General features: G+C 38.0%; 2 protein-coding genes and 1 long non-coding RNA gene across 3 annotated transcripts in view; 2 read left to right on the plus strand and 1 right to left on the minus strand.

The window, feature by feature from the left end:
• The window catches only part of MSL2 (male-specific lethal 2 homolog (Drosophila)), a 33,875-nt gene extending 24,911 nt beyond the window's left edge, over positions 1 to 8,964 (plus strand). Inside the window, exon 2 of the mRNA XM_005863543.2 lies at positions 5,622 to 8,964. Coding sequence (XP_005863605.1) covers positions 5,622 to 7,216 — 1,595 coding nt within the window. The 3' untranslated portion in view covers positions 7,217 to 8,964. The remainder of the gene's footprint in view (positions 1 to 5,621) is intronic.
• Positions 8,965 to 10,815: 1,851 nt separating this feature from the next.
• Positions 10,816 to 24,141, minus strand: part of PPP2R3A (protein phosphatase 2, regulatory subunit B'', alpha) — a 118,757-nt gene continuing 105,431 nt past the window's right edge. Inside the window, exon 14 of the mRNA XM_005863541.2 lies at positions 10,816 to 13,398. Coding sequence (XP_005863603.1) covers positions 13,272 to 13,398 — 127 coding nt within the window. The 3' untranslated portion in view covers positions 10,816 to 13,271. The remainder of the gene's footprint in view (positions 13,399 to 24,141) is intronic.
• On the plus strand, positions 15,460 to 19,502 carry LOC106725647. Its single transcript, XR_001361568.1, has 4 exons — positions 15,460 to 15,546; positions 18,390 to 18,617; positions 19,018 to 19,096; positions 19,414 to 19,502. It is a non-coding gene; the product is annotated as an uncharacterized LOC106725647 (long non-coding RNA).

Below are 24,141 nucleotides of genomic sequence, written 5' to 3' on the forward strand. Positions count from 1 at the left end.
TGCAGAAGGCCTGCCATCTGTGACCCAGCGCGGGATCCGGGCCTGCCATCTGCCACCCGGGGAGCCGGCCTAAGCCAGCAGGTGGTTATCTCCCGAGGGGTCCCAGACTGTGAGAGGGCACAGGTCCGGCTGAGGGACACCCCCCACCCTCCTCACCCCCGCCAGTGCACAAATTTTTGTGCACCGGGCCTCTAGTATAATTATATTTCTGAAGCTTTGTCACTCTTTTCCTCCTTTTGCATTAGAGCTTTAATATGAGTTTCTGGCAGCTTTTTATTTTCTAATTATTTCTGATGTGAGTCCATTTGTTGGGAAGCAAATGTAGGCTGTGATGGAAAGCATATTTTACTGAATTTAGTATGTTGAAATGTATCTTTTATGAGACCTCTTCTGTTTCATGTTGCTTGCATTATCAGCAAAAGCAGAAAACTGCTTCCTGTTTTCTATAGGACGCCACATATTTTATAGCTGTTGGGGTCTATACTGTTTTTTTAAAAAAACATTTTTATTGATTTCAGAGAGGAAAAGAGAGAGAAACAGAATCATTTGATCAGCTGCCTCCTGCATGCCCCCTACTGGGATTGAGCCTGCAACCTGGGCATGTGCCCTCACCTGGAATTGAACCATGACCTCCTGGTTCATTGGTCGATGCTCAACCCCTGAGCTACAATGGCTGTGCTGGAGTATATACTGTTTTTATTTTTCTCTTTCATTATTTTGGTAAAACTGGTTGAGGTGTTATTACAGAGATTTTTTTTCTTTTCCAGATGCTTTTTCATATATTCCATATATCTAAATACCATAAGATTTGAGTCTTCTTGTGAATTTCCTGACTATTTAGCATTCTAGTTTCCAAGAATGCTTCTTGGAGAAATGTTATTATATTGCTTTTAATCATTAATGACCTGTCTGTGTGTATTTTTTCCTTTCTGAACGTGGCATTTCAGAATGATGTTCTTGTGAGTCTTGGTTAGTTTTTCCTGATCCTCAAGTGTCATTTCATTAACAACAAATAAGGTTTATATAAAATTAGTTACATGATTTGAAGTTTTTGCTGTTGTAAAAAAATTATTACTGATTTTAAAGAAAGTGAAGAAGGGAGGGAGAAGAGGGAGAGACGGAGATATTTGTTCTACTTATTTATGCATTCATTGTTTGATTCTTGTATGTGCCCTGACTGGGGATCGAACCTGAAACTTTGGTATATTGGGATGATGTTCTAACCAACTAAGCTATCTGGCCAGGGCCTGATTTGAGGTTTTTGATTAGGCAATCCTTGTTGCTGTAATAGAAGCATTACTAGAAGGAGGAATTCTGGAGGGGGGGCGGTGGTGGCAAATAAATACAGTGTTTTGTTGGCTGGTAAATATTCTTTTTGTGTATATATGCCATTTAGGTTAGAATTATATAATGCATTTTTGTCGAGTGACAAAATGAAGCCATTGCTTTTCCATATATATTTTAGAATTTTGAATTTCTTGGGGTGACATAGGTTTCAAGTGTACACTTCTTTTTTAAAAAATATATTTCATTGACTTTTTACAGAGAGGAAGGGAGAGGGATAGAGAGTTAGAAACATCGATGAGAGAGAAACATCAATCAGCCGCCTTCTGCACACCTCCTACTGGGTATGTGTCCGCAACCAAGGTACATGCCCTTGACTAGAATCAAACCTGGGACCCTTGAGTCCGCAGGCCGGCGGCGCTCTATCCATTGAGCCAAACAGGTTAGGGCTCAAATGTACACTTCTATAATACATCATCTATATTTTGTACTGTGTGTTCACCACCTAGTTATCTCCTTTCCTCACCATTTATTCCCCCTTTACCCTCTTCTGTATCCCCACATTCCCCTTAATATAACTATCAGCACTGCCACCAACAATGTAATTACTGAAAGCAAACAAAAAAAGAGGATAAGAGGTTTAGAGTTAATATTCTGTGTTATAAAGTTATTTAAAGAAGTTAATCTCTGACTGGTTGTATCAATTTGATGTAAAATCACAATTACTTGTTTCCTTTGGGTTTTGATTTTGAAGGATTTTCTTTAAAACACTATAGTTGAATCTTATCCCTGTTCACTTCACTTCGTTTAATTTCTCCTACCCAGTTTTAAAAAATGTTCTTACTGATTTAAAAAAACAACATTTTTATTGATTTCAGAGAGGAAGGAGAGGGAGAGAGAGACACATCAATGATGAGAGAGAAGCATTGATCAGCTGCCTCCTGCATGCCCCGTACCGGGGTTGGAGCCCGCAACCTGGGCATGTGCCCTGACCAGGAATCAAACTAGAGACCTCTTGGTTCATGGGTCAACGCTCAACCACAGAGCCACATTGCCTGGCTTTATTGATTTTTTTAGGGAGAAAGGAAGGGAGAGGGGCGAGAGAGAGAGAGAGAGAGAGAGAGAGAGAGAGAGAAACATTGATTGGCTGCCTCCCATACCCACCCTGGGGGATGAAACCTGCAACCTGGGCATGTGCCCGGACTGGGAATTGAACCCTGCATCCTTTTGGTACACGGGACGATGATCAATCATCTGAGCCACACCAGCTAGGGCAGATAACATTTTTTTAAGTGCATATGTACTAGTATATATCCCTATGCCCTTCCTTAGATTAAGTGAAGGATATTCTAAGAGATTCCAACTACTGGGGCCTTGTCTTACTGCATAACCAACACCATGATATGAGAACATTTTCATCACCTCCAACACCATTATGTAAGAACATTTTCATCACCTCCAAAAAGTACCATTGTGCCCATTTGCAATTAATCCCTGCTCACACTGCTAGCCTTAGGCAACCACTATTTCTCCTTTTCTGTCATTTCTAGACATTTTATATAAATGGGATAATACAATGACGTATTTGGCATCGGGCTTCTTTCACTTAGCATGTTTTTGAAGTTCATCATATTTTGGGATGTACCAATAGTTTTTTTTTTAATTGTTAAACAGTATTCTATTGTATGAATATGCTACATTTTATTTATGTACTCACTAGCTGATGGACATTTGGATTATTTCCAGTTTTTGTCTATTATGAATAATGCTACTATGCATATTCACATACATCTCTTTACATGGAAATATATTTTCATTTACCTTTGAGTAGGTTCTTAGAAGTAGAATTGCTGGTTTGTATGGTAAATGTATGTTTAACTTTTAAAAAAATTACCGGTTGTTTTCCAGTATGATTTACCCTTTTATATTCACACTGATAATATAGAAAGGTTCCAGTTTGTCCACATCTTTGCCAGCTCTTGGTATTATTTGTCATTTTGAATTTATCTGTTCTAATAGGTGTATAGCAGTATGCCATTAGTTTTTACTTTTTGTTGTTGTTGTTAATCCTCACCCGAGGATATTTTTCCATTGATTTTTAGGGGGAATGGAAGAGAGAGGGAAAGACAGAGAGAAACATCGATGTGAGAGAAACACATCAATTGGTTGCCTTCTGCACTAGCTCCCACCAGGGCCTGGGCTGGGGAGGAGCCTGCAACCAAGGTATGTGCCCTTGACCGGAATCAAACCCGGATACCAAATTGTCCTACATATTATGTTGAAAATACTCTCTTTTCTCTATTGAGTTATCTGGGTACTCTTGTCACACAAATCAGTTGACCACAAATGTCAACTGATTTGGACTCTCTGGTCTGTTCCATTGATTTATATGCCTGTCCTTTTGCCGTTACCACATTATCTTAATGTTTGTGGCTTTATGGAAATTTTGGAAATTTGGTAGTTTAAGTCCTCCAACTTTTTGTTCTTTTTCAAAATTGTTTTGGCTACCATAGGTCCTCTTTGATTCTAGTTGCTTCTAAGTTAGAGGACTTGCTGATTACACTTGGCCATAGCTGGAAGTACCTTCTTTTTTATACCTGAGTCTTAAATTATGTAATGTGTATGAGAAAACACGTGCCACTGTGAGTTAATTACTAACCATTTGTCCTGAATTGGGAACCAAGGAGCAGTTACTATTTTGTTTTTCCCTTACTGGCTCATATAAATAGGCCATTTGTAATTTGGGAGTGATAGCAAGTCTGGGTGATCACTTTTACTTTTATATTAGAGGCCCGGTGCACAAAATTCGTGTGTGTGTGGGTTCCCCTCAGCCCAGACTATACCCTCTCCAATCCGGGACCCCTTGGGGGATGTCTGACTGCCGGTTTAGGCCCAATCCCTGGAATCGGGATTGGGCCTAAACCGGCAGTCGGACATCTCTATCACAATCCTGGACCTCTGGCTCCTGATCGCTCACCTATCTGCCTGCCTGGTTGCCCCCAACTTCCCGCCCTGCTGGCCTGGTTGCCCCAACTTCCCCCTCCTGCCGACCTGGTCGTCCCTCACTAACCCCCCCTGCTGGCCTGGTCGCCCCATGCAGCCTGCTTGTTCAGTCGTTTGGTCGTCCCTCACTAACCCCCCTGCTGGCCTGGTCATAGGCAGCCATCTTGTGAGGGTGTGAGGGTTAATTTGCATATTACCTCTTAGTACTACTCCTTTTTTGCTTTTAATAAATGGACACTATTCTTTTTTCATAACTCCATTTTGATTTTCTTAATTTATGATTAGTATTTATGTATTAAAATCGTTTGAAATTATATCTTTCTGTGAAGATGCCTTTGTACTAATTGATTAGTACCCTCAAACTATGTTTAATGAGGGCGAGAGGGCGGGGGTGTGTGATTCTTTTGCTCATATCTTTTTCTCATTGTCTAACACAGTGGTTCTCAACCTTCTGGCCCTTAAATACAGTTCCTCATGTTGTGACCCAACCATAAAATTATTTTCGTTACTACTTCATAACTGTAATGTTGCTACTGTTATGAATCGTAATGTAAATATCTGATATGCAGGATGGTCTTAGGCGACCCCTGTGAAAGGGTCCTTCGACCGCCAAAGGGGTCACGACCCACAGGTTGAGAACCGCTGGTCTAACACAAAATAAACAATATGGGCCCTGGCTGGGTAGCTCATTTGGTTAGAGCATTGTCATGATACACCAAAGGTTGTGGGTTTGATCCCTGGTCAGGGCACATATAAGAATTAACCAATGACTGCATAAATAAGTGGGATAGTAAATCTCTCTCCCTTTTTCTCTCTAAAATCACTAAAAATATAAATAAATAACATGATTTTGCTCAATATATTGTAGTATTATGTAGCATTATTAGGTTGATGTCCTAGTTTGTGCTTTTGGTGACTGATCTTTACCTCTTTATAGCCTTAACTGAAAAGTATAAGTGGATCAGAACATACTGTTTGGGGAAGAGACACAGAATCGAGGAAAATAAAGGAATAGGGAATATGGCATGAAAGTAAAGTTAGCTACTTTTCATTTCCTATAAGATGTACAAGATGGGGCAAAGTATGTTTACAGTTATTTCTATGGAAAATTATACAATAATTAATAAATAATAATACAAGAATAAACTCATTGGCATACTCAGAACTGTAAACCTACTTTTGCCCCACCCTGTATTTTTTGTTATCTGGTCTGGTTGGTGAGTTTAACCCATCTCAATTTTAATAGCTTACTTAAAAATCTCATCTTATTCAGTATATGAAATTGTAAATTTATTTTACTAAAATCTATGCTTTCCTTTTTCCCCCCCTCTTAGGACATTTGCTACAAGATCCTATTGCACCCACCAACTCCACCTGCCAACACTATGTCTGCAAAACTTGTAAAGGCAAGAAAATGATGATGAAACCTTCATGTAGTTGGTGCAAAGACTATGAGCAGTTTGAGGAAAACAAGCAGTTAAGCATCCTAGTGAACTGCTACAAAAAACTATGTGAATATATAACACAGACTACATTGGCACGCGATATAATAGAAGCAGTCGACGGTTCTTCTGATATTTTGGCTTTGCTTAATGATGGATCATTGCTTTGTGAGGAGACAGAAAAACCTTCAGATTCATCCTTTACTTTGCCTTTGACACATTCCCCTTTACCTTCGACCTCAGAACCCACAACTGATCCTCAAGCTAGTTTATCTCCAATATCTGAAAGCACCCTCAGCATTGCTATCGGCAGTTCTGTTATCAATGGTTTGCCTATTTATAATGGACTTTCAATAGATAGATTTGGTATAAATATTCCTTCCCCTGAACATTCAAATACGATTGATGTATGTAACACTGTTGACATAAAAACTGAAGATCTGTCTGACAGCTTGCCACCTGTCTGTGACACGGTAGCCACTGACTTATGCTCCACAGGCATTGATATTTGCAGTTTCAGTGAAGATATAAAACCTGGTGATTCTCTGTTACTGAGTGTTGAGGAAGTACTCCGCAGCCTAGAAACTGTTTCAAATACAGAGGTTTGTTGCCCTAATTTGCAGCCCAATTTGGAAGTATCCAATGTATCCAATGGACCTTTTCTGCAGCTTTCTTCCCAGTCTCTTAGCCATAATGTTTTTATGTCCACCAGTCCTGCACTTCATGGGTTATCATGTACAGCAGCAACTCCGAAGGTAGCAAAATTGAATAGAAAACGATCCAGATCAGAAAGCGACAGTGAGAAAGTTCAGCCACTTCCAATTTCTACCATTATCCGAGGCCCAACATTGGGGGCATCTGTTCCTGTGACAGTGAAACGGGAGAGCAAAATTTCTCTTCAGCCTATAGCAACTGTTCCCAATGGAGGCACAACACCTAAAATCAGCAAAACTGTACTTTTATCTACTAAAAGCATGAAAAAGAGTCATGACCATGGATCCAAGAAATCTCACTCTAAAACCAAGCCAGGTATTCTTAAAAAAGACAAAACAGTAAAGGAAAAGATTCCTAGTCATCATTTTATGCCAGGAAGTCCTACCAAGACTGTGTGTAAAAAAACCCAGGAAAAGAAAGGGTGTAAATGTGGGCGTGCTACTCAAAATCCAAGTGTTCTTACATGCCGCGGCCAACGCTGCCCTTGCTACTCTAACCGCAAAGCCTGCTTAGATTGTATATGTCGTGGCTGCCAAAACTCCTATATGGCCAATGGGGAGAAGAAGTTGGAGGCATTTGCTGTGCCAGAAAAGGCCTTGGAGCAGACCAGGCTCACTTTGGGCATTAATGTGACTAGCATTGCTGTGCGCAATGCTAGTACCAGCACCAGTGTAATTAATGTCACAGGGTCCCCAGTAACGACGTTTTTAGCTGCCAGTACCCATGATGATAAAAGTTTGGATGAAGCTATAGACATGAGATTCGACTGTTAAATCAGTGGGTCTTTAAACCTGCCTCTGGTAGGGAAATAGCTACAGTTTAAGGCAGCTATGGTTTTGTTGGTTTAACTTGCCGGAGCTCCTGCATATAGATCACTTGTATCAAGTGTTTTCATTGCTAAGTTATATGTGTTAGTGTCGGGGAAATAGTTTGCAGATAATGGAGGAGTAACCCTACAACTATATGTCCTTAGTTCTTACAGAACCTCATAGTTTGAGAACAAATGCTGATGCAACTGATTTATACAAAATGAACTTTGGCAAGGAAGATAACATTAACCTCATTGTTTATGGTCATGCTTTGTGCGTAATCAAAGTTTATGATTAAATGTAAGGAAGTGGTATCTAGTCAGTCCATAAAGATTGTGCTAAGTTTTTGTGAAACATAGCCATTGTTTGTTCAGGAGACTCAGTGCTTGCTATCTTCAGATGCCATTGATGTTTCTCCTGTTGAAAAGCTGATGTGTCCAGCTCAATCTATATGCTGACAATACCATTTCTGATCATGAAAATTGGCTACTGGTGTATGTAGCAGTTCTTAAATCAGCAGTATTATGAAAGAAAATTTGCCCCTCATTAGAATGTTGAAGAAATCTGTCTTTTAAAGGTGAACAAACTGAAATTCTGTCAGACTGCCTATGTTTAGTTATTTATGCTACCGAAATTTTGTGAGTTGAGCTCCTTTTTTTAGTGAAGTCTGACTTATTTCTAGGGAAAAAATTCTTGATCCTTTCTTCACTGTGCGCAATGTTCTAATTAGATAAATGAAGTGGAGAAGAGCAGTTTTATTCTGAAGCTGATTGAGTTTAGATTATAGTATGTGACAATTAAAAATATGTAAACGTTTTATTTAGAAATTGGGATGTATTTAAAATAATTTTGGAATAATGCCCCCAAATGTATCCAGATTTTTGCATTATACTTAACTGCTATTGGCCACTTTGATTTTTTGTTTCCTCGAATAGTTTGCCACAGACTATTTTAAATATGCTTTTTTTTTTTTAGGGTGCTATTTGTTATGAAGGCTTCTATATAGAGGCCTAATAAAAATGCCTTTTTTAATGAATCCTCTGCATTTAGGTAGGTTTGAAGCTAGGATGATTTTCTTTAGAATGCTCTTTTGCATGTAAAGCACAAACTATGTTTCAGTTTAAATGCACTTCTTCCCTTTAATTTTTATGGGGAAGACAAGTGAGTCACAAACATTCTGTTGAAGGGAAGTCTGGTCAGTTGCTTGAAAGAGCACAGCCCAAATAAAACAAGGACTGACTAGGTTGTAAAGAAATGACCTTATGATTTAAAAGAAGAGTTGCTGCTTTGACAGTGCTTATTTAAAGAAAAATACTGCTGGAAAACTTCCAATTTTTACGTTCACCATCTCGTGAGATCTGACATATGCTGAAGTTACGTTTTGATTTGGCACACAGCATGTTCAATGATGGTTACTCACCTAGGACAAGACATGGAGAAGAAACCTTGGACACAGAGCAGATGACACCTCCTTCTGTTTTGTAGTGTATCCTGGTGTCATTTTCTGTGAATGTGGTCAGGTAGAGTTGTTTTTCTTGTTGAGCTTTTTTTTTTTTTTTTTTTTTTTTTTTTGGTCTCTTGGTGGGGTGGGGGTGGGCTAAAGCCATAGGAAGAAAAATGTGATGTATGTGTCCAGTATGTACTATTTTGTTTTGTTTTGCAAGAAGAGTTGAACTATTTTTGATAACAAGAGTAAATGGTGGAAAATGCTTCTTAGTTGTCTTGTCTTTATTTGCTTTCCAAGTTTTGGAATTTTATTTAATTCCTCAAGTGTTAGTGTCTCGGGGTGGGGGTGGGCTAAAGCCATAGGAAGAAAAATGTGATGTATGTGTCCAGTATGTACTATTTTGTTTTGTTTTGCAAGAAGAGTTGAACTATTTTTGATAACAAGAGTAAATGGTGGAAAATGCTTCTTAGTTGTCTTGTCTTTATTTGCTTTCCAAGTTTTGGAATTTTATTTAATTCCTCAAGTGTTAGTGTCTCATGAAACATGTATTTGCCTAAAGTTTGTAACAGTTTTGTGTTGAACCCAGATGCCCTGCTATATATATAAACTTGTAAATCTGTTCTTTATTCATTAATGATCACTGCAAAAATGACTAGAAATGAGATTGTATACATGGATGATTAGGATATATTTTGCAAACTCCCAATCTTTCCTAATATTATGATCTTAAAAGTCATAGAGTACCTTATTGCTTCCCAAGTTTGATAATCTTAGTTTTATGTTTTTTGATGCATGGGAGGTTGGCAATATAGAAAAAGTGGAAGTCTTTAGTATGTGAGGGCCTTGATTGTTATGTAATATTGCCAATGATGAATTCAGGTTGTTTTTAGCACAAGTTTCTCTTTTTTATGCTGGTATTCACACTGCCACATTTTGGAAACCTGTATTACACTTTAAATCTATCAATAAATGTTAGTTTTCTAATTCTATGTTGTAGAATACTGAAAAGTTTGGGATAGCATGCTCTGAATGGCCTATATTATATACATTTGGGGAAGTAATACAGTGCCTTGATTTTTACATTGTTTTCCTTTATACCATGAGTTACGGCTAACTAGGGATGATTAAGAAATTATTACTGAAGTAACTGGATTTACTTCATCGGGATTTGATACTACCAAAATAATAACAGCATTTAATATGACATGTTTTCACTTGTTCTTTTTGAGTCTTTGTTATTAACATAAGTGATCAAATGATCTTTCATCTTAGGTAATAGAAATTTTAGAGCTGAGAGTTTATCCCTTTGTTAGTTTCATTAAGTGTACATTTTCATGCTGAGGTGTAAGGGTAAGAATTCCTTTTATTTTACTGTGTTCTATCTAGTTTGCTTAAAACAACTCTGCGGTGACCTTGTGGAAGAAAAGTAAGTCTTACAACATATGAAAAGTAAAATTTCCTTCCCCATATCATAGTAACAAATATAAAATGCTTTAAAAAATACTAAATTCAAAGTATGGTATTGGAATCTAACACTTGGATGGTATTTTAACTTTTCTTCCTCCCTTTAATAATGTTTAGTGTGTGTATATGTGTGTGTGTATATATATATATATATTGATTTCAGAGAGGAAAGGAGAGGGAGAGAGAAACAACCATGAGAGAGAATCATTGATCGGCTGCATTCTGCATCCCCCCTACTGGGGATCAAGCCAATAATCCTTGATGTGCCCTGACCAGGAATTGAACCAGCGACCTTTTGGTTCCTGGGTGGACACTCAACAGCTGAGCCACACAGGCCGGGCTTTCCCTCCTTTTAAAAAGTATTTTTAGGTACCTAAATAATCAATTACATATTCTTCTAAAAGAATGTATTATATGTAAGACTAAAGTTCTCTTTGATCCCTGTGAACCTCTCATTCCCAAACCCTGTTCTTCCCATCCCCCAGAGGAAATCACTTCTCATTTTGAGGTGTTATCCTTACAGATCTTTATCGTTTTCTCAGGGGGCTCAAAGAGTTATTCTCTTTGAAACTCAAGCTTGTTTACAATGTTACTCAGACATAAAAATGAATTCAAGTGTGATTAAAAGCACAGTATGTAGTGATTATCTTAGTGGAATTCATATTTGACAACTTGTCTTTATTTAATTTTCGTAAAAGGGAAAATAAAAACAAAAGTTAAGTCATGCAGGCTTCTCTATTCAAACATACCTTAACATTTCCAAAAGTTGAGCAAATGACTTATCTCATTTAATCAGTATAGAGTTTTATAAACACTTTGAACCGTATACAATGACATAGATAAGGTGCAGGGAAAATACATAGAATTTTATTAGTTGATTACTTTGGTAACGTTATGCTATGAAACTCACTTTTTCATTGACTAGCATTAGGATTACGATAAACTTCAATTGAAACTTTTATCATGGAGACTGGGATATTGTAACTTGAAATTTTCAGTTGGGCGGTAATGATTATATGCAGCATGATCTTTACCAGGAAGTCAAATACATACTATCTTAGTTCCTCAAATTCACATTTCTTGCGTTCAACTCTAGAAAAGGAGTGAAACACATTCTTATGTCTGAAAATGTGATACTTTGGGGTAACCTAAATTAAAATAGTCTTATCTTAAATGGAATGATATTGGTAGCTTGCTTTTATAATAATTACAGACTTTTTGAAATCAAATACTGACCAAAGTGAAAATAAGAGGACTTTAGTAAGAAACAAGGGAAAAATGTAAAGCCAAGTTAAAAAAAAATCAAATGTACATTGGAAAATTGGATTTTATTTTTACTTTTTGCTGAGTCTTAGAAATAGTTTAGGTCATTATGGATAATAAAACCTTTAAACCATATCTGGCTTCTAAAAAAAAAAAAAAGTAATTGCTTTCCTTTCCTGGTAAAGGTTGGATGGGATAGATGGTAAATTTTATGTGCCACATAAATATTTTTAATCCTATTTATCAGTATGTTTAGGTTATTGCATGTAGTGTTTCCTCCAAATAGTCACTTTTAAGCTTTTACTTTGTGAATTATTAGATATTAAGTTTTAATAGTTACCATTTTCTTTAACAGTTAAATGGAAGATCATTTCTGATCATGGAGATAAAATAACAAGAAACAGAGTATATTGACAAGGATTGCTGTTACACCAGTTGATAGTACATTTCCTAATATTCCTTTTCTCCACTTTTTGCCTACCACAACTCAAATGTTTATTTCATCATTTGGCCTTAACCACCAGCATGGGAACCAAGTCGGGGTGAGAAGGAAAGCTATTCTGACATTCAGGACTTTTGGTTAAAACACTAATAGGGGAAAAGTTGATGACTTTTCACAGAGATGAATATTTAAAAAGTTGGGTTTTTTTTTTGGTGTCTTTTATATTGTCAGAAATTTCCATCCTTTTTATAGTTTATTTTCAGTTTTATCTTGAAGGTTATCAGGATTTGGCTGCATCCTGACTTGCTGACAAATGTAGATATCTGTAGTGAATACATCGACCACTATAGTACATGAAATAGCTTTCTTTTTTGGGTGGCATCACTGTTTTCCTCTATTTCTGTGATAAATACTGAAGTGGATGGAATATTTGGAATAGTTACACCATGAAGTAAGGAATAATGTTTAGATTGAGGCTTTTACTATTGGATTAGTCTGATATTAAGTCATGAAAGGAATATGTCTAGTAAGAGTTTTCATATATCATTAAGTCTTCAAGAAGGCCTTCTGATAGGAAGTATAGATGGGGTATCAGCTAATTTAGAGACTAATTCAATTTTCTACAAATAGTGGATGAGTTAAGAGGAAACTTTTTTTCAAGTATGAATCAAATTCTGTACTTACTTTCATGTAAGAAGTTTTTTCTTTAGATTTTATTTAAGACCCACAGTCAAGATGGGGAAGGGATTATTCAGAGCTTGCCAGCAAAGTTGGAAGGCCCAGTGGTTACAATACCTGAGGATGTAAAGTGACTAGCAGTTTGGCAGGTCATTGTGAAATAATACATTAAACCAAGTAAGTTCAAGATCTTTGAACTCCAGTACACACATAATTAAAAGAAGTCTCTGAGATGTTTCGGCAGTGCTTTTATTACCAGGGCTAATTCAGTTCTGGAGGCCCTTAATGCTTTTTCAAGTTCCAGAATTTTTTGACTCAAGTTTTCTGCAAGTGAAAGTTTCTTCTGGGCTCCACAGGAACCCTGAGGGGCCTCAGGGATGCTGGACAACACAGGCAACTCCTTATTACTGTGCTTGACACTGTCCCCAAGAGATCCTTGGTACATTCAGGGTGAAGAGTGCTGGTTCACAGACTTTGGAAGGTGATGTATATCATTGTAATTGCTTCTAAGGAAATCTCTGTAAGAGGTTTGAGGCAAACTGGAGTAGTCTTGCAAATTGAGTGTGTATATCCAGACCTATTGCTTAAAAATTTAAAGTTCCCAGTGCCAATACACACTTGCAGAAATCAAAGCCTTTAAAAAGCAGTTTGCAAACTAAAGCATCTCTTCACAAGAAAAAAAGCATTTAAAATACATATCTCCTTTTCATTATAGACATTGGCAACTATTCTTCATCCACTGACTGAAGCTTTCCACATTTCTCAGGAAGGCTTGAGGTTGCTATTTTATTGCCTTTGTTTCCAATTTCAGAGGGAGAGGCAGGTTCCTCTGTTTCATAATCTTCAAAAGAACTGAAAGAAACAGCAAAAGTGATTTACTGATTTTTTAAAAGAAAGTGGGTAGAAGTCAATATTGTAAACTAGAGACTGAGCACCAGCTTGTAAAAGCTGTTAAATGGCAGCTATAAACAATTGAGTCCCCCTGGTGAAGACTGTTCTGGAAGAGAAAATATGTTCTTTAAAGCCCAAATTCATGTTAGAATTTGTTGAAAATGTGCTGTATCAAGGTTTCCCACCCTGGTCGTGTGGCTCAGTTGGAGCATCATCCCATATCTCGGTTGCAGGTTCAATTCACAAGGCACATACATAGGTTGTGGGTTCAATCTTCAGTTGGAGATCCAACTGATGTTTTTCCCCCTCTCAAAAAATCAATAACATATCCTTGTGTGAGGATTAAAGAAAAATTTAAAAAAAAAAAAGGTTTCCTTAGGAGCCTGGTAGGAATGAATGTTCTGAATGATGCTCCAGCTAGGTTAGGGAAGGTGTGAGGTCCATAAAGTCTGAGCTTTTCATGAATGCTTTCCATGCAAAGTGGGGAACTTTCTTAACTCACATTGCTTATAGCTGCATGGCTTGCAAGAAGTACATTTAGTTGTGCAAGTGTGTACATGGAATAGACTGAAGCCATTCTTTGTAGAACACAACATATTCCCTCTGCTAACTCCCCTTTTACTGATACCCTCACCCCCCTGTTCCATATCCTCCAGGCTACCCCTGAGGGTGGCTTTAGGCAGGAATGACATATTTTATCTCTTGGGGGTGATGGTGGCTTGAAGCATTAAAATGATAAACATTCTCAGGCTACACCTGAGCCCAGAAAAATACACATGATCAATGAGCAAAGTCTCTTGTAGTACTTGACATAACTGGCTTAGTTTTGTTACTCTCTGCATGGGCTTTTTACAACATTTGTGCAGAAATTTCTGTACTTAATAGTCCTTTTACAAAAAGTACCAAGGCTGACTAGTGAGGGAAAATATGCTGAGGCAGGTATACCCCTTAGGTGGCACCTGCTCAACTTTCTAAAACATTTTTGAAAAGAGGCTTTAAAAAAAGGAAAAAAAAAGGCTATTTGATCTTCGGAAAACTTCTCCCTGAGTATCAGTTTTTGATCCTATCAAAAGTTATTTTAAAAAATTACAACTTAGTCATTTTGCAAAAATACTCCAGTACATACTTAATTTCTGTTTCCACCCCTCCTCACCTCTCACAATGCTGGATAAGGAGGACAAAAACATGGGAAGTGAAGCAGGGCTGATGGTAGAGACTCCATTTCTGGGAATGCAATTCTCAAAAGTTAATTCTAGCAATGCAGTGTTACACACTGTGGTTGCTGCTGTCTGTGAGCTCTTAATTTCTTAAACACCTCAGTGCAGATCTGGGAGTAAGTTAAAGAGTTAAGTCTGACCTTAGATTAGACTCATTCAGTAAATATTTTAGCTCCTGTTGCTAAGCATGAGCCAAGTGCTAGAAATACAAATGATGAAAAGGACTGAAGCAGCGCCTTCCTTACAGTCAAATGGAGGCCATCTGGAATAGTGGCTAAGTGGTCTAGCTTTAGAGCATGGACTTTGGAGGTTCTAATTTCAGTTTGATCACTTAATGTGACTTTGGGTATGTTGCTTATTAACCCCTCTGCATCAGTTTCCTCAGTTAATAACAGCAGTTCCTATCATAAGGGCTGAGTGAAGATTAGGTGAGAGAGCCTATAAATTATAAGTTCTTGGAAAATGTCAGGTATTATTCTCATGATTGAGAAGTGATAGGATGGTGGCACAATCCTATATTGGGGGCAGGGTCACAATTTTTGTGTGTATGTCATTTGTGAATAAAAGTTTTATAAAAATACATACTTCTCCCCACTATAGCCTCATACCAGAAATGTGATTTCTAGCAATGGATTATTTATTTTTAAATATTTTCTATTGATTTCAGAGAGGAAGAGAGAGGGAGAGATAGAAACATCAATGATGAGAGAGAATCATTGATTGGCTGCCTCCTGCATGCCCCCTGCTAGGGGTCGAGCCTGCAACCTGACTGGGAATCAAACCATGACCTCCTGGTTCATAGGTCGGCACTCAAACACTGAGCCACACGGGCTGGGCTCCAGCAATGGATCTGATACAATCTAGTACATGAAGATATTCCAATGCCCTGAAGGTTGGTTAGACTGGAATGTTACCATTTCTTTTGCATTTTCAAGGCACCAAGAGCAGTACCATGCACAGAGAGATATGGGAGGAATCTCATGGATTGAGGGAGCTCACTCAGAACCTATTGTCAGTGTCCTTCTTAGTGTTCTGGAGACGACTCTAACTCAGTGGTTCTCAACTGGGAGTGGTTCCCTCCCCTCACCCCCAGGTGACATTTGGCAATGTGTGGAGATATGATTGTCACAATGGGGTGGGTCCTACTGACATCTAGTGGGTACAGTCCAGGGATGCTGCTAAACTTCCTACAATGTGCTAGATGCCTCAGAACAGAATTATTCAGCTTAAAACATCATGCTGCTGTGGATAAACCCTGCTCTAACACTTGAGCTTTTAGTGTCAGTGCATCTCAGGGTTCTGGACTAAGCTCTTCTCCTAAGTACTTTCCCGGTAATCAGCCTTTGTCATGGCTTGTTCATCTGTGGCTTCTAAATGTGCATGTCCAGCCTCGGCCTCTTCCTAAGCTGGAAACCACCATGCATGGCTCTTCTGGTGTGAGAGCTTATACAAACCTGAACTTACCCTTCTCACAGTCCTACCCACTCAAAGCCAGAAACCTAGCCATCCCAAATTCCTCTTCCCTCTTCCTGTCCCCTCCCTTCTTCAAATCCAGCCAATCTCTTCTACCACTTTCAGTATCACACGGATATAGTCCTGCCTTTTCTTCTTCATTAGCACTGATTTTTGTTTAGGGTACTATACTTTCATGCTTGGATTACTGCAATAGTTTTCTAACAGTAGTCTTCCGGCTTTCACTCTTGTCATAAACCCTTTGCTACTGCCATACTAGGCTATTTACTATGTCAGAATGGGTTATGGTCTGGGACCTAATGCTACTGTGCAGGTTTTTCAGTGTCCTGCAGTGCCCTTCCCCCTTTGGTTTACTTGTGCTCATTTTAAAATCTGAGCTGTCATTTAAAAGTTCCTGATTCCCAGTACCTGAGCTACCACCATTATTTAGATATCCGTAATGGCTTCCTTATTTGTCTCCTTGATTCTATTCTTGCACCTCTACCAATCTAGCATAGCAAGCTTCAAAATATGTAAGGGGATTACATTAGTCCTTATTAAACTCTTTCAATAGTTTCCCTAATTTTTCCAACCACATTTCCTTCTGTTGCTCACTATACTCCAGCAACACTGGCCTTTTAAAGTGTTCTTAATACACTGTTTGTGTCCTGTCTCAGAGCCACTGCACATATTTTTTCCCTCTGCCTAGGACATTTTTACTCCCTGCTTTTTGCACAACTGTTTCTTTCTTAAAGTTCTCATCACCTCCTCAGGAAATTCTTCCCTCAGCACCCTTGCAAGCCTCTCTCCATTGTTGGTTCACCCTATTTGTTTCATTCATAACTGTATAATCAAATAGCTGTCTTCCCCCACTGGACTATAAAGTGTCCATTTTGTAACTCATCAATATCCTTGGGCTATACTGTAATACCTGGCACTAGCGGCTTAAAATGAATTGTTGAATGAATTGTGATGTCCTAATGCTCTTGTAAAATGATATGTCAAGTTGTTGGGGAAGCCTGGAATCATAAAATGGTGAAGGGGCAGAGGTGATCTTGAAGTCACTAAAGTCAGAACTAGAAGAGCCTTAATCTTTATCCTGCTCCCCAGGAATTCTTGGGGGAGAGAGTTAGTTTCCTGCTAAATGACCTCTTTCAGGTTTATTGGTAGGTCACTGGGATTCCTCTGAGTTCCAATGAAGGTAATTTTATGAAGTATTCTGTTAATTTAATCATTTTTAATGAGTAAAGCGTTAAAAAAAATAAAGCAGAATTCATAGGGTTCACAAATAGTTCACTGGAAATCCTAGTTGTCATATTTACAAATTCTTTTAGTATAAACATAGTATTGTTAACATAAGGGAGAACAATGGTTTATACGTGTGTTTGCTAGCAATAAGACTGCATTTAGAAACCTGTTTCTCTAAGTTTTCCCTTTCAGATGAGCAATTTTCTGGGCAAACTTAAAACAGCTGGAAAGAGCGGAAATAACGACTGGCTCTTATGTGGTCTGACAAAGGATTTGTATGCAGTTTCAGGTTTTTGTCTGGGAGTTGTAGTTTGATTCCAGTTTTGGGATTTGATTCTTTTCAGTGGCAAAGAGATAGGATAGTTGATTTAGGGCTTGTCTGAGGAAATCTAACACGGTAGCTATAAGCATAGAATAAAATTTTAAGTAGATCTCTAATATGGAGTCTATAATGCTTTAGAAATAGTAGTAGATGAATTTTACCTTTATACTTTTAAATTAAAAACAGCTACTGATTTAAGGTGGATTAGCTGAAATACTTGGCAAGTTAAATATTTGGCTAATGAATTTCCCTGCTGACCCATTCAATGACTAGGGAGTTTTTTATTTTAACTGTTGTTAAAGTTTCCTAATGTGTGCCAGTGCCAGTCATTTTCCTGCCTCAGAAAGTTGATATCACTTCATTTTTGATGGCTGAGGATCTCTTATAGTTCCCCAGGGTCATCCTTTTTTTATTTGGGATGTAGACAGTCAAATACAAGTTTAAATATGATCTAATTATGAACTTGAAGGAAGTGATAGGGTTTCATTCATTTCTGTTATCAACCACTGCCTGGCCTAGAGTGGGTACCAGTGAATATCTATTGAAATAAATTAAAATTGGGCTTTGATTTGTTGAATGCAGAAAAAATGAAAACATCGTATTAATAATTTAAGGTCCACATAAAGGCTGTTTACTGAGCATTATGAAAAAATGACTCAGAACTATTCTACTTTGGCATATTAATTTGTTATTCCTTCTTTTTCTCTTCCCAGGCCCGAATATACACATAAAATGCTGTCACCTCCCTCCTCTGCCCCCAGTATCCCTGCTCCTCTGCTGAATTCTCCCACTTCACTGAGGACAGTCAGGCTCCACACAAGGCTCCACACAACCCCTGCTCCAGACTTGACTTTCACTAGCTACATTCTGGAAGATTGCTCCGGTGGGTTTTTGGCTGGCCTTCTTTGCCTATAGCGCCTTATTTTCCAGTGCTAATGGAAGTAAGTGTGGAATTCTTACAAAGAGTAATTCTATATAGTCTACATTTAATATAAAGGAAAAAACCCACCATTAAAAATTAAAAAACAGTTCTAAACTATCTAAATGTCCAATAATGGAGAAATGGGTGAGTTATTGCTTGAGAGTACCCTGAAGCACTGACAGTCATGTTTATGAAAACACATCTGCGAGGCTCTTCCACATCCCTAACTGTCTGCCAGGTGCTAGAATCACAAAATGAATAAAACAAAGGTTCTTTGCCCTGGAGGAGCCCATGTTCTGATGGAAAGACATGTAACATTAAATGGCAAAAAGAAATATACCAAAGTGTAAATAATGGTTATCTCTAGATGACTGAACCAAGAATGACTTTAACTTCTACATTTTCCATTTTTTTTCCAGCAGCAAACCTGTACTTCTCTACTAATCAGATGAAGACTCTCAGAATAAAAATAATTACATTAATCTAGGTTAATAAAAGGTAAAACTGTTGGTGAAATACCAGAATATCTTGTAAGAAAGTATTTTTAAGGTAATGTAAAAACCTCAACTAAATATCTGAAGTAATCAAAGCTTGTTTCTGATATTGCAGATCTCAGTTTCTTAAGATAGCAACTTGGAGGACCCTTTAGCCTGTTTTACATGATTTTTAATTACTTTTATTGTAGAAATCCTAAAAATGTTAATGATAAATTTGGTGTCATAACCTGTTGTCTTCATATAGGTGATACATCTAGTTGAAAAAATTTATGTAACTGATACCCTGTCTTTCTGGTTTCCACTATGACCATTCATTAGCTTAGCTGAATTTATACAAATTCTGTTGTATGCTGTGATCATGTTGTGGTGCTGGATATAATGATCACAATGCCTGCATTCTCATACCTATGGAAACCTTTGGCACTCTTTCACCTCACTGAAATCTGGAGTTATTAACAGGTTAGTTATTGGAGACATGACCTAAGTACCAGCCTTGAATTAGGAAGTACAGACAGTTGGCACAAGGCTACCTATGACTGTTGTTAGATGGTAAAGTAGATGGAGAATTTCAAGTTGTTTTTGGAAGGTCAAGTCATCAGAACGCCTGCAGTTTTCCTTGTAGAAGGGCAGCTGCTGGATTACTGCTGCCTCTAGTGCCACTCAGTAAACATCTGCTGAGGCTCTTCCACATCTCTAACCGTCTGCCAGGGGCTGGGATCACAAAATGAAAAAAACAAAGGTTCTTTGCCCTGGAGGAGCCCGTGTTCTGATGGAAAGACAAATAGCTCTGTTCCCTCCTTTACCCCCCCGCCCCCCAGCATTTGTATGCCAGACACTTATATTTTATACATTATCTCTAACTCTCAGTACAGTCCAGTTCATGCAACAGATATTTATTGTGCCAACTATGTGCCATGTTCTGTGCTCTGGGAATGAGGGGAACAAGGTAGGTAGTGGAATGCTAATGCTACAGCTGATTAAATTCTAGTTCAGCCCTGACCGGTTTGGCTCAGTGGATAGAGCGTCAGCCTGCAGACTGGAAGGTCCCGGGTTTGATTCCAGTCAAGGGCATGTGCCTTGGTTGCGGGCATATCCCCAGTGGAGGGTATGCAGGAGGCAGCTGATCGATGTTCCTTTCTCATCGATGTTTCTAACTCTCTGTTCCTCTCCCTTCCTCGCTGTAAAAAATCAATTAAAAAAAAAATTCTAGTTCAGCGGGGTTATGCAGTGTGGCCAAGATCATAGAAGTGGTAGTTGTAATTATTTGTTGGTTAAATAGGCACTATGCCTAAGGGTATAATATAAAGATATTATAATTAATAGGGTGGGGCACTAGCAGGTTTACAGTTGTATGTGAAACACAGAAAACCTACTTTTGCCCCACCCTGTACATTGTCTTATTTAATCCTTAAAATAGTTTAGTATGGCAGGTGGTATCCTCATTGTCATATAGGGGATGTTGAGGCTTGGATGCTTGGGATCACAAAGCTAGTAAGTGATATGTCAAGGATTTGAATTTATGAGGGTGTCTACCTCTAAATTCTGTGCTCTTATCCATGATGTTATATTGCATCTCTTCCCATGCAAGGGCAGTAATAGTAGTAATAGATACTATTTATCAGGTATCTATGTGCCAGGTGTTTATGTATATTATCTTAGAGTCTCACAACCACCTAGGAAGGTAGTTGCTGGTGTCTTCTGAAACTGAGCCTCAGGAGTCAGGTAACCTGCCCAGCTGGTGAGTGGTAGGTAGAACCAGATCTGTCTGGCTCCTAAGCCTCTGCTCTTTCCATGGGACTGGCATTCTTATTCCCTTTCTAATATTTGAGTCTGATAATTTCTTTTTGCAGACTCACTCTGATTTCCTTGTAAGTTCCTTTTATGATGAAGCTCTAGGTGGTATAGCATTGGGATTCTGGTTCTGGTATTGCTTTTGAACCATGTCAGACAGCTATTAACAACTGTAAAGAGTCCTTTTCCTCTGTTGCCATCCTAGAGCTCATCCTACAGGCTGTGACTATTGTAAGACTCCTCCTCTCCCCTCGGGACCTCATCACCTACATATGCGCTGTGTAAGCCTTATCTTATCTCCCACAACATGAGAAGAGGGGTGGCCAGCAGAAGCCTCTTATATATGCGGGTTGAATTTCGCTGCAGCTGGTCTCTACATTTCCTCTCGTGACCCCTCACCCGTACTTCTGTCTGCATCCCTTTGCTTTGCCTCTCCCCTCTCCACACACTGGCACTTTTTCTGAGCACTACCACAGCTCGAAAAAACTTTAGCTTGTGCCAATTATTTATTCTCTTAAACTGCCATCAGTTTCTCTTTTAGACCACCGGTTCTCAACCTGTGGGTCGCGACCTCTTTGGGCATCGAACGACCCTTTCACAGGGGTCGCCTAAGACCATCGGAAAACACATATGTAATTACATACTGTTTTTGTGATTAATCACTATGCTTCAATTATGTTCAATTTGTAACAATGAAAATACATCCTGCATATCAGATATTTACATTACGATTCATAACAGTAGCAAAATTACAGTTATGAAGTAGCAACGAAAATAATTTTATGGTTGGGGGTCACTACAACATGAGGAACTGTATTAAAGGGTCGCGGCATTAGGAAGGTTGAGAACCACTTTTTTAGACTAATAAACTTTTAAGTGTTTAGGCCTGCTATCTCTATTTTATCCCTCCTTTATTTATTTATTAAAATACATTTTATTGATTTGTTACAGAGAGGAAGGGAGAGGGATAGAGAGTTCGATGAGAGAGAAACATCGATCAGCCGCCTCCTGCACACTCCCTACTGGGTATGTGCCCGCAACCAAGGTACATGCCCTTGACTGGAATTGAACCTGGGACCTTTCAGTCCACAGGCCAACGCTCTATCCACTGAGCCAAACCGGTTAGGGCTATCCCTCCTTTAAAGCAGATTACAAAACAATATGTAGTATAAATTCCATTTCTGTAAAACAAATTACTTACTATTTGCATAGAAATGTCTAGAAAGATATACTCCTAAATGATAAGACAGGCTGTCTCTGAGTGGTAGACTAAAGGTGAAGTTTTTATCACAATTTTCTAACTCTGCTGCAGTGAATACATATTACCTATGTAAAGAGATAAAGGGGAATAACTTCTTTTTCCTGTTTATTAAAGTAATACAAGTTCATTAGATCAACTTTATAAATTATAAAACAGTATAAAAAGCCAAAATACTTAAAATCCACAGCTCAGAGTTAACCACTATTAGTATTTTGGAACCTTTTAGCTTGCGTGTACAGGTAAACACATTTTTACTATGGAGGTTATATCACAAACAATTTTGCAAATGTGATTTCTCCATTTATGTTTATGTACAAGCACAAAATTTAAATGTCTGCATAATGTGATAGTTAGATACCATGACTTATTTAACCACTCAATTATTGTATATTTGTGTTGCTTTGAATTTTTAAATTTTAATTACCTGTGACCAGTGCCAATTGTTTGGATGAATAATTTCTATCCAAATTTCTAATTATTTACAATAGACACCCAGAATTAGAATTGGTAGTCAACAGATATAAATTCAGGCTATTGCTACATATCGTCAAATTACTTTCCAGGGAGCTTGGGCCAATTTGCAATGTGTGAAAGTGCTTGTCTTACTGCACAGTGAGCCGAGAGTGAGGGTGTCTGCAGTGTGCTTCCTCTATGGGAGAATAGTTAAGACTCTTTAATTGCATCTGTCTGTTTTCCCTGCTAAGGCAGGAATCCTGTCTGTGTTCATCATTACCCAACACTGCTTACTATACAGTATCAACGCAAATAGTTATTGAATTAATATTATCTTTTAAAAAACTGCTGCCAATTCAGTAAGCTAAACATTTTTGGCTTACTTAAATAGTTTTATTTAAGTAAAATTTATATATTATAGAATTCACCAATTTACGTATTCAAAGTGTTTTAGTAAATTTTTAAAATTGCTCAACCATTACCACAATCCAATTTTAGAACCCTTTCATCCCTCCATCTGCCTGTCTTCTCCCTTGTTCCTGTCTGCATTCACTCTCCACTCTCATTCCCAGAACTAGCCAACCATTGATCTGCTTTCTAGCTCTATAATTTTGCCTTTTCTAGAAATTTCATATAAATGGAACTGTATAATATATAATTTTTAGTGCCTGGCATCTTTCACATAGAATATTATTTTTGAGAGATTCATTCATGTTGCACATCTTAGTAGTTCTTTTACTTATTGAGGTATAACTGACATACAAAATTGTTCATGTTTAAAGTATACAGTTAATAAAATTTGACTTTAATATATACTTTAAAAGCATCACAACTAAGATCATGAAAATATCCATTCCTCCTTACCTAAGTTTCCTCATTCCCCTTTATAGTCATTGAGCACTACATCACAGGTAATCACTGATTTTTTTTTTGTCATTACTGTTAACCGTTGAACATGGGTTTGAATTGGGCAGGCCCACTTATACATAGATTTTTTTCAATAAATATATAGTTGCCCTCCATATACCTGGGTTTCGTGTCCACGGATTCTAATAACCACAGATGTGGAGGAGGACCAACTGTACACAATATTCTATGCCATTTTACATAAGGGACTTGAGCACCTGCAGATTGTGTGTGTGTATGTCCTGGAACCAATTTCCCAAGAAGGATGACTGTAGTTGATTTTGGGGAGTCAAAAGTTGTATATGGATTTTCAACTGTGAGGGGGGGTTGTGCCCCTAACCTCTGTGTTGGTCAAGGGTCAACTGTATAGATGTTTGCATTTTCTAGAATTTTATATAAATGGAATCATACAAAAATGGAATATACTCTTCTTGTCTAGCTTTTTTCACTTGGCTTAATTATTCTGAGATTCATACATGTTCTATTTATAGAGTTCATGCATTTTTCTTTCTTTCTTTTTTTTTTTTTACTGCTGAGTAACTTTCCATTAGATGGATAAACTATTTTGTTTATCAGTTCACCAGTTTGGTGGATATTTGGGTTATTTCCAGTTTTTGGCTATAAGTACTACTCTA

This window comes from Myotis brandtii, unplaced genomic scaffold (genome assembly GCF_000412655.1).
Source record: "Myotis brandtii unplaced genomic scaffold, ASM41265v1 scaffold18, whole genome shotgun sequence".
Taxonomy (NCBI): domain Eukaryota; kingdom Metazoa; phylum Chordata; class Mammalia; order Chiroptera; family Vespertilionidae; genus Myotis; species Myotis brandtii.